We start from the raw sequence: 11206 nt of genomic DNA, 5'->3' as shown, positions 1-11206 counted from the left end.
TTTTTTTTTTTTTTTTTTTTTTTTTTGGTTCCCAGGAAAAGCGACAAAGTTGAACGCGCAAAGTGCTGCCCACGTGAAGCGCGCTTATTCCTGCATGTGCACTGACACAAATGTGTACTACGTTCACACGCTTGCACGATTGCACATTCGCACGATAATACGTCCGTACGACCATAAGCTATATACAGTATAGTTCCCACACAGGCATGCACTTGTGTGACCCCAGGGCGGCAGACGTTTCTACTTTGTGAATAGCCTTGCCCCACTATGAGCGAAGACGCCATCAAGCGCGCGAAGCCCGAGTTCGGGGATGAGCACGAGTCCCCCCTGCAAAAGAAGGTTAAGAAGGAACATTACAATTATGAAAACCACTCCAAGGGGTTCCTGATTGACAAGGCGACCTACACGCAGCAGTACTGCGAAATTTATAGCGCGAGGACGAAGGCCATGAAGGGGCTGCTGGTGAGGACGGTGGAGAGGTTAGGCGCAGGTAGCGGTTGGGCCAAGGATCACATAAACGGTCAGATAAACGGTAAGGTAAAGTTAGAGCTGGACTATGGAGTTAAGCGCGAAGGTGAGGAGGACCATAAGGGTCACGCAGGGGGCGGTGACGACGAGTATCCGCTGCTGCACTACCTAAAGGAAATTAAGACGAACGAAAACTGCTACTGCATAGGCACGTTGTTCAAAAAAATGGATCTGAGGCCCTCCATCCTAAATGAATACATCAGCGCAATTAATGAGGGGGAAGACGTGGTGGTAAATTACTCGAATGACGAAGATGTCCTATTCCTGGAGGATGAAACAGCAAGGTTAAAGTTGGAAGGAAATATAAACAGCGACCATTATGTGACTGGGCTGACTGTCATTATAAAAGGGAGGGCCATGAGCAATGGCTCTTTATATGTGGACGAGCTCATTTATGCGTATGTACCAAAGTTACAAGTTCCGAGGTGCATTAGTGATGACGACAAATATATCATGTTCGTGTCGGGGCTGTGTATAACGGAACAAAACGGAAATGCACATAGTACCTCTCTATTGAAGGATTTCATTTTGGGATTATATGGAGACAAAAATGTAGCAGAGAAGCTAATCAGAGTAGTTATTATTGGTAACAGTCTTCGAAATATTAATAACGACGAGAAAGACATGAAAACCGTTGATGCGTTTCTTGCTTCTCTCTGTCCAGCTGTGTACGTGGATTTAATGCCTGGTGAAAATGACCCCACTGATGCCATTCTACCCCAACAACCATTTCCTAACTTATTTTTTAAGACTGCCAAAAGTTACAATTCCTTTCAGTGCGTAACGAACCCGTACCTTTTCTCCGTCGATAATGTAAACGTATGTTGTATGTCCGGTGAACCTGTTAACAATATCGTTTCTTATTCAAAAAATTCTCCACTGGATGCTCTGAAAATGATTGCCAAGAGTCGTATTTTATCTCCTACCTGCCCAGACACTCTTGGGTGTTATCCGTTCATAGGGAAGGACCCGTTTTGTTTACAGGACGATGACAAATACCCCCACATTTTTGTTAACGGGAATTGTGCGCAGCTCGAGGTGCAGCACATGCACGGTGAAAATACCCTGCCCCTGCTGGTATGCCTTCCGAGCTTCGACATCACTCCCAAGGCGGTGCTCGTAAACATCAAGAATATGCAGCACGTAACGTTGACCTTCGACGTGGGCAAGTAGTATCTAGAAGTTGCGGGAGTGCCTTGCACCCGTGCAGGGTGCTTTTCCATATGGGCCTGGCGCAAAATGTCTCCCCGTGTGTGCACGCTCGGTTTTTGCAAAGCAGACACCAGAATAGGTGGCGTGTTACGGCGCGCGCATTTTGCCGACGTATCACACATGCGTATGTATATGTATGTTTTATGTTTTTTTTTTATCCTTTTTAACGTAATTATTTGAAATTCACACGGCGCGCCGAACTTTTTTTTTTTTTTTTTCTTCCTGTTTTTCCCCCTTTTAAGATATGCCTACACATGTCAAGTTTTCACCCACCACACATTTTTAACAACCGTGATCTTATTAATATTGCTTCCCCTTGGAATAGAAACTGCGCGTCTTTTGCAAATCCGAAGCGGGAAGTATTTCCCCATCGCCCCTCAGGGAAGCACTTGCATACGAATTGGCTTAAAAAAAAAACAAATGTATTCCTTTTCATTTTGTTATCGTAAAAGGGAAAGCAGCTAGCCATTTGGCGAAAAAAAAAAAAAAAAAAAAAAATACACAAATGGATAATATTCGCATGAACGGTTCATGCAATCACGCGGCAATAGAATAATTCTCCCGTTTTTCGCGATTTTTTTTTTTTTTTTTTTTTTTTTTCCACCTTGCACATTCAGGTAAAAAAAAAAAAAATACAATTGCGCAGCATACTTGCAAAAAAAGAAAAAAAAAAATCCCTAAAAGGAAGAATCGACAAAATGTTCACTTTCCATCAGTATGAAAGAAAAAATGGGTAGACGCGAAAGCATACATACAGAAAGGAGACAACGCGAGGTACGCTAAAATTTTTTTGCTCGTCATACACGTATCATTTTGTGTGGCAGAAAAATTGTTTCCTTGTCAATTTCTTGAAGGGCGTACTTGCATTTGATAAAGCGGGTTGAGCGTGGCAAAGACAATCAGTCTGGAGTGTGATACGCTCCATGCGGTGCCTGCGTGAGGAATAGACCGCAGAGAGGGGAAAAAGAATAACACACAACAGTGAGCGCAATAAGTGCGAGCAGTGCTACATGAACTAGTGCAAACACGCATGTATGCGCACAGAAGTATACACTTGCATACAATCGCGCACAATTGCCCAGCGAAGAGGCCACTCCTATGAACGACAAAATCGTCATCCGCGAGCCCCTGTTCGTGGCGCCAAACGAGTGCAAGGGTGGCGCAGCCCAGCACGAGCAGGACAAGTTTTTTGGAAGGGAAAGGAAAGAGAGGGCAAATCTTATCATCAACCATATAGGCACAAATGGGTCATACAAAAAGTGTGAAAAGTGGGAACAAGATGAAGGAAAGGAACAGGAAAATGGTGACCCCCCGCTGCAGTTAAACGAAAGAGAAGACATGAGCTGTTTTGTGAAATACAAAGAAGATATACACAATTTGAGTCATGAAAAAAATGTTTTTATTTCGTGTAGAAAAGGAGAAATAAACACAAAGTACAATATAATGGACAATATACATGACATTCATTACACGAACAAAAGTGCAAACAACTTGAACGACTATTTGAGACACGTGAAGATTAATCACACTGCTCCTTGTGTGGGTGAATTCAGGACATGCATGAATTGTTTCCTTAACATTTCAACACTGTTTTGCAAAACGTGTAACATATTTCTGTGTGCAGTGTGCAGTATTAAATTGCACAAGAATAATCAGGACCATATTGTTAATGTGGCTAGTAGTGGCTTGTTCCAAAATGATTACTCCTATAATGAAGTGATCATGAAAGAAAAGGACAAATGGCTAGTTGAAATGGATAATAATATTCCAGTTAAAATTAGAGAGAAATGTTCTGTGCACACAAATGAGTATGTCAAATATGCTTGCAAAACATGTCACTACACTTTACTATGTACGGACTGCTTGCTGAATGACCCTCTGCATGTGCAGAATGAGGTAGATGGGGAGAACGTAATGGAGAAGCGGCAAGATGGGTCCCACTGCAGTGGCGGACACTCCCCAACAACCCAAACCATCGTCAGTATAAACAAAAATGTGGAGACCGCCACCCATGAAAACGATCTGATGCAGCTCAAACCGGGATTCAAACTACTCCGTGGGAGTCACGAAATATATACCCTAGTAGATGCAAAGAATGAAATAAAGCAAGAATTGAATGAGAAGCTAGAAGTCTTGTGTAAGAAATCGCTAATCCTGAAAAACACAATCCCATCCCTCAGGAACATTTACAAGTATGGAAAAATCACGAACAAAAATGTGAAGAGGTCCATAAGAGCTTCCTTCACCATTACAAATATATTCTTAGAAAAAAAAAAAAAAAAATTACATGAAGAGTTAAAAATGGTACAGGACAAAAGCACCCAGTTTCTAAAAAAAATGGACGACCAGAGAATAAATTATCACAGCTATTTAGAGAAGAAGAAAAATGAACTTCAACACATGGTTAAATTGAGTGGTCGCAATGCAGGACTGTCTCTAGACTACTATGTGGACAAATTAGAATCATACAAGTGTTTATTTTTTTCAAAAGACAATTTAATAGACATGGAAAAGAAGCTAGAAATTCCTCACTCCAAAATGAAGTCGGAGCATTTACCTTCTTTAGTGGAAACGATGAAAGAAGAAGTTTTAGAAGCGAAAAAAAAGGTCAGTGATACCTCTGCACTTATTAAGAAGGAATTTGAAAAGCTGTTCAATTGCAGTAGCCAAATTTCTGTCTACCCTGCTCATTTTAAACACATCCTCCAGAAAAGGATATACAATAAGGAGAGGGTGGAGCCTGTGGATGGAGACGCGAGGAGGCAGCAGCGATATTTTCACGTTCTCCCGTTCACCGACTTGTACATGAATATGGAGGTAACTTATGAGCAGCAGTTTTGGCGGAAGGACTCCTTACATGAGAAGTGGGAGGTCAGGACAGTTTCTCTGCGGTCCATTTATCTGTGTGTGCACACTCACGCAGATACGGTGGGGAGTGGAGTGGGAAAAAATTGCATGGGTCCCTTTTCTGCGGATGGAAGCCACCGTAAAATCGCTTTACCTTCCCAGTTGCCTGTGCGGGAGGATTCCCCCCAAAGTGGGTCTAGCCACAACAACCACTTCATCCCCCCAAACGAGCTAAACAATTTCAGCAACGACATCGAATCTGTGGTGAGTATCAGCAACGTCAGCGTGAAGCTCTTCTCCGACCCTGACATTACGAACATAACAATATTGGAAAAAAGGAACCACCCTTATGGGGTAGAAATTACAGAGTACAATGAGAAAAGGGAGTTGTGTGGGTACTGGCTGTTGACAGCCAAGAAGGAGAGCGACGTTAATGCCCTGTTCAAGACGTTGGTGAATATTAAGAAGGAGAACAAAGGGTCTGCACTCATCCCTTCCTTCCATCCAAAGATAAATATGAAAAGCCCGATGTTTCATTTGCACCAGAAGAATATCAACTCGGTTTACAAACACTTGGCCGCGAACCTGCTCGAACGGCCAGTTGTGCTGTCCGAGAAGCAGACTAAGGAGAATCGCTTGAGCGGGGATGGGTTAAGCAGGCAGCAGGACAGCCTCCAAACGGTGCAAAGCAGCGACACCAGTAATTACAATTACGACCGGTTCATGAGGGACTCCAGTCTGCTATACTACTACGATGGGATGGACGACCCGGAGTATAACCAACATGTGAACAAGTATCAAATTGAAGACTTTGTTCCTGGTCAGATAAACTGTTCAGATTATAATGACGAGATGGCACTAGCTGAGTGCAACCAGAACATGTGCGCTGAGTCCAGTAGTATAGAATCGATCAACCCGTTTTGCCTTCCCACGAGTGCGCTGGGGGAGGATGCAATAGGGGGGGGACACTCTCAGACGGGGCCGCCGGAAACGAGTCCGCCGCAGACGAAGTCGCACCGAACTGACACCTCCCATGGGAAGGTGTTTGCACAGGAAGGAGTGAGCGGAGCTAGACTACACACCTTGGCAGGGGTCCATTCAAAAAAAAGAAACACAAATCCCCCAGATGTAAATATCGATACTGTGAAGCCTAATGTAGTGCATGAGGAGCAACACTTTATGCTACTGAATGTGGGTTCTAATTTTTCTCATGGGGACTACACCACAGGGATGTACAGTAACGGGATGCAGGTCATGAAGGGGGTGAATGTAGGTGGAGGTGTCCATACGGGTTGTTACGCGAATGGGGATGCACAAGTAAATGCGGTAGGGGGAAGTTCTTTCATTGGTGGCATTCCAGTTAGTGCTCCACGTGGTGAAGAAGGAACCAACGTTGGAGAGCACGCGAATGAGCACTTGGGGGAAAAGCCCAACGGTGATCATAGCGCGCACGTTTCTCATTTCACCACTGTGAGGAATTCTTGTGACAAACTTGGAGTGAAGAATGGTATTATGTTAAGCAGTGTCCCTGTGGAAAGTCCGCCCAAGATGGAAGGGGGCATGGTGGATGCATGTGGTGGGACCGGCAAAGGAGAACCTTACACGGAGGAAGTAGCTACCAGAGTGGGTGGGCAGGTCCTCCTCCATTCGACCGCTACGTCCGTGTCGAGCAGGAAGACAAACACAGATGTGGAGGTATTGGAAGATGGACTCTGTATGCATTTGATTCATGGCAAGGGGGAAGGAGACCTCACAGGGGGAGATACAAAAGTGAATGATCTGCAGGAGACATTAGCCCACACGGGAGAGTTACTACTGAACAATGATGAAGTTACAAAATTTCTGCGTCGACTGGATTGGGCAAACAAGACGAGTGGTGATGCGAACCAAGTGGGTGGTGCTGAGCCGGCTACTCGACCAAACAGCTACTCTGAGGGGAAGCGGTTGACCGAGGAGAGCAGTTCCCCCACGGTAGAAACGAAAGCAAATAACACTGCTGAATGTCTGAACCAACGGGGGAATAGAACCCGTAATGCAGATCCAGAGGGAGAACGTGCCAGTGGGAAGAATGAGATGGAGCTGGTTAGCGATGTGAAGGGGGAAAAGCTAGTAGAGGTGAACCCACGTTGCGTTCAGAATAAAGGGGAAAGTGCCACAACAAATGGTGAGAAGGGAGGTTTGAATGAAGCTCAGTGGACTACCCCGGGGGCGGCCTTAACCCGTGGTGACGACAATGGGGGAGAAGAAGAACGTACCAACAGAGTACACACAGGTGAGCAGAGCCAGAAAGAGACCCACTTGCAGACGCAAGGAAAAAACTGCGTAGGAAGTTCCCTAATGGAGGACCACCTTCCTCGGGAAGAAGAGAAAGGAAGGGAGGTCTCCCCAACCAGGATGGACAACCTTAGTGTGATTTTTAAATCAACACGTGTTCACGTGGATGGGTGCGCGACAATTGTACACGGAACAGAAAAGGCACAAGCGAGAATGAGAAGTGCAGTGGGAAGGCTCAGGTTGCAACAGGAGGAGAGGCACAAAACCCCTCCTCCCCCCAGGAGGAAGAATAATAAAGACAGTGCAGGTACTTCTGCGGTTTCCACTTCCAAGCCCATGGCTCGCTTGAAGACACTTGACGCGGAACTCGAACCAGCGGGGGACGTCCCGGCAAGTGTAATCAGTCGAGTGATGAGTCAGATAGGAAGTAAAAGGGTGGGGTCCTAAGGGTGGAACAAAAAAAATGTGGCAGCTACACGTGCATGCCTACGCGGAAGGGGGAAGCGTCCCCCTTTCACAGATCCCACGAGTTTGTAGTGCGTATGCGTTTGTAGTGCGTATGCGTTTGTAGTGCGTATGCGTTTGAGTTCGTGTTTGACTTCTTTTTTTGCACCTTTTTCGCTTTTGCAACCCAGGTGGGGGGTTCAAGCCTTTTTGCACAGTGCCTTTAAGGTTCTTTTTTTTTTTTTTTTTTTTTTTTTTTTTGTATTAGTGTTAACACGAGTGACGACACACAGTGTAGAGCCGCAAAACTGCACTTCAGCTTGACGAATGGGAAGAAGCGATTTTTGTGTCTCCACTTCCCGCACAGAGGTTCATGCGTGCCGGCGACGACGTAAAAATAGTTTCGCCTATGCATATCAGTTAGCGCACGGGTTAGCGCACGTGTTAGCGTGCGTGTAACTTTGTGTGGTAGAGGCATGGGAAGGGTCTCCAGCACGTGTACAAAATGAGTTCCACCCCACGACGCCTGCCCCTATTATCATGCGTATGGGTTTCGCGGGCCCTTGTCTGCGTTGCTGGCGGGGTTCTTTATCGTCTCGTCGATGGAGAGGATGAGGCAGGCAGCCTCAGTGGCGCTGTAAATTACATTCCTCTTAATTTTGGTGACTTCAAAAATGCAATGTTCATACGCATTGATGATGTCTCCCTCCTGGCAGTCCACTCCATACCAAATATCGCTGGTCTCCTCAGAGTGTTTTTTCCTGAGTTTATTTAAAATGTCTGTTGAGTCATAACCTGCATTGTGAGAGAGGTGTCTAGGAATGGATTCAAGAGCCTTGGCAAAAGAGTACAAAACGATTTGCTCCTTGTTGCAAATGGATCTACTATAAATTCTAAGGTGCTTGGATAATTGCATTTCAATAGATCCTGCTCCAGGAACAATTTCAGAATTGCCGATACATCTGAGTACAATCATAATGGCGTCATTGATCGATCTCTCTACCTCTTCAATGAATTGATTCGCACCTCCTCTGAGGATAATGGTGACTGACTTGGTCTTCAAACATTCTTTAAATATGTTATATCTTTCATTACCAATTTGTATTTCTTCAAAGACACCACAGGTACCTAATATACTTTCATTCAAGTTGAAGAGGGATGTTTGTATGATGGCACCTGTTGCACTTGCAGTTCTTTTTAAATCTGCATCTTCCACTCTGCCTGCACAAAAAATATCGTGATCTGCAAAAAACTGAGTGGCTATATCTCCAATGGGTAGCCGTGACAACACAATATTTGCTCCACTTTCTTTTATTAAATTCAATTTTTTAAAAATGATTTCCCATTCTGCCTGTACAATGGAATTATAATCATTTGGGTTATCAATCCTGACTTCTGCATTTTCCTTTTCTGCTTTTAATTCTAGCTCTACATTTAGGAGTAGTATTTTTGGGTTCAAAAATATTTTGGGTTGTTGTTCAAATCCTGCATAAGAGAAAGTTTTTTTAAAAGCCACTCCGTAAATGAGTTGTGTATCTAGGCAAGAACCACCTGTCACCTTCTTAATACCAATATTAGATTTGTCCATGTACTCTCCTAGTTTGTATACAGCATTGACTACAAGTTCACTAAAGAAGGCTTTGTGATTTGAAACCAGCTTTGAATTTAATGCCGTCTGTGCACACTTAATTAGGATTTCTTTTTTTTCCTCTTCACTTTTGCTTACGAACCTAAGACTCAAGTCATTCAATTTGTTTATAGCTACCGTGCATGCATTTCTGAACCCATCAATTATCATATTGGGTTCTATACCATCGTTTATTAATTGTTTCGCTTCATTTAATAACTCTCCTGCTACTACAACAACGGAGGTCGTTCCATCTCCTACTTCTTCATCTTGTGATTTGGCAATATCCACTAGGATGCAAGCTGCGGGGTGAGAAATGTTCAGGAGATTCATCACAGTCGCACCATCATTTGTTATTGTCACATCTTTGTCTGTGTATATAAGCTTGTCCATGCCCCGGGGTCCAAGGGTCGTCTTTATTATGTCCACGATAATCTGGCATGCGTTTATGTTCCGAATTATTTGGCTCTTCCCCTGGGCCTTGTCCGTGCCCTCCTTCAGAAGCACGATGGGTAACGACTGCAGTGGAGAAGTGTTATAGGGGAAAGGAAGCGTGTGAGAAGGATTCGCGTTAGCAGGGGAAGGAGCGTGGGGCTAACTGCGACGTTTCCCGCCGCATTGCTCCCTCTTTCATCCCATTGCGGAAGAGGCGGCCTTACCATTAAGTGACTCATTTTGGAAGAGATCAAGTGGAACTAGTCAAATAGGCCAAGTCCTTAGGCAGGTATCTCCTTTGTAGTACTTTCTTCACCTCACCGACGTGGGCAAAGGGACGCAAAAAAAAAAAAAAAAGAAAAAAAAAGTGGAAAACTAGGAGAAACAAAAGAAGCAAAAAACTATATCACCATCCAGGTCCGTATGCTTTCTAACCATCGACTTGTTTGCATTCCCGTTGTATTGATTCCCCCTTTTTTTGTCACTGACTGGTGGGCATTAAAAAAAAGTCGGCCTCATATTTACACTACCATTGGCGGGGGTATTATATATATACTCCCACTTGGCATGAAAAACACGTCACTCACGAATTCACCACGAGGGTTAGCTACCTCCACAACAGGGAAAAATGCGCAAACAAAAAAAAAAAAAAAAAAAAAAAATATGGTCCTTCGAGAATGCCCTGCTGAAAACATCACATGCAACCTTCTCTGTATGTTTCCTGTTGTTACTAGTGTATTTTTTTTTTTTTTTTTTCCTGTGAGAAAAAAGAAATATATAATCGCGTCAGCAGTCCCAGCCCCCTCTACACGTGTCGGGGTGCGTGTCCTCCCAAAAGGCAAGTTGCGACCGTAGGGTTAGGGTCACTTCTTTTGCGGGCCTTGCTACGCATCAGAGCAGGGACATATAAAAGGAGAGTAAAAATAAAACACCCCTGTGTTTTATCAGCACTACATACCAAAAATGAGTTAAAGTACCTATCGCAAAATTGAGAATAGGGGCCAAGAAAGAAAAAAAAAAAAAAAAAAATCACACCTTTTTCAGCGGACTCATGTACCAACAGCGCCATTATTATACCTGCCACACAACCGTATGCACACTGCTGGAAGCTACATGTTTAATTAAAAAGGGGCGGCCCCGCACCTTCACCCGATGTGTTTATGCGGAAAGGTTAAAAGTTGATCATCACGACAAAGTAAAAATTGTTTTTCGCTAACTCGCTTAAGTTCTTATAGAAAGATTAAGCATAAAAAAAAAAAAAAAGAAAGAAAGAAGAAAAAACGGATGCAGGAAAATATTACATAGCACATCGTTGTACACCTGCACCTTTGCGCAAAAAGGAGAGCGCTGCAATGAGGGTTAAAGCCAAGTATACACAAACTACATAGCTGCAGCGTGGGCATGCCCACATGCAGAGCAAAACACACATTAAAGAGAAAACCACATACATGGAACACACATGAAAAGTGAAGAACATTTCCACATGTGCGTCGTTGTGCAGATCGCACCTTGCGAACGTGACACGAAAAAAGAAAAAAAAATTGGCCTGTTTTGTTTTTTTTTTTTTTCCTGTGAGAAAAAAGAAATATATAATCGCGTCAGCAGTCCCAGCCCCCTCTACACGTGTCGGGGTGCGTGTCCTCCCAAAAGGCAAGTTGCGACCGTAGGGTTAGGGTCACTTCTTTTGCGGGCCTTGCTACGCATCAGAGCAGGGACATATAAAAGGAGAGTAAAAATAAAACACCCCTGTGTTTTATCAGCACTACATACCAAAAATGAGTTAAAGTACCTATCGCAAAATTGAGAATAGGGGCCAAGAAAGAAAAAAAAAAAAAAAAA

The 11206-nt window shown here is 43.9% G+C and overlaps 3 protein-coding genes across 3 annotated transcripts; 2 read left to right on the top strand and 1 right to left on the bottom strand.

Moving 5' to 3' along the window:
- Positions 1-267: 267 nt before the first annotated feature.
- On the top strand, positions 268-1701 carry AK88_00675 (uncharacterized protein; the record flags this gene model as incomplete). Its single annotated transcript, XM_012478321.1, has 1 exon — positions 268-1701. One exon carries the CDS (start codon positions 268-270, stop codon positions 1699-1701), a length of 1434 nt encoding a protein of 477 aa, XP_012333744.1.
- Positions 1702-2838: 1137 nt separating this feature from the next.
- AK88_00674 (uncharacterized protein) lies at positions 2839-7308 on the top strand (the record flags this gene model as incomplete). Its single annotated transcript, XM_012478320.1, has 1 exon — positions 2839-7308. One exon carries the CDS (start codon positions 2839-2841, stop codon positions 7306-7308), a length of 4470 nt encoding a protein of 1489 aa, XP_012333743.1.
- A 535-nt stretch (positions 7309-7843) lies between these two features.
- AK88_00673 (T-complex protein 1 subunit eta) lies at positions 7844-9606 on the bottom strand (the record flags this gene model as incomplete). The annotated part of the gene is made up of 2 exons (XM_012478319.1): positions 7844-9451; positions 9592-9606. The coding sequence occupies 2 exons, from the start codon at positions 9604-9606 to the stop codon at positions 7844-7846; spliced, it is 1623 nt and encodes a 540-aa protein (XP_012333742.1).
- Positions 9607-11206: the final 1600 nt, after the last annotated feature.

Source organism: Plasmodium fragile (genome assembly GCF_000956335.1).
Source record: "Plasmodium fragile strain nilgiri unplaced genomic scaffold supercont1.5, whole genome shotgun sequence".
In the NCBI taxonomy this organism is placed as follows: Eukaryota; Apicomplexa; class Aconoidasida; order Haemosporida; family Plasmodiidae; genus Plasmodium; species Plasmodium fragile.
Note: the sequence above shows the minus strand (reverse complement) of the source record. Positions and strands in the feature narration are given on the sequence as shown.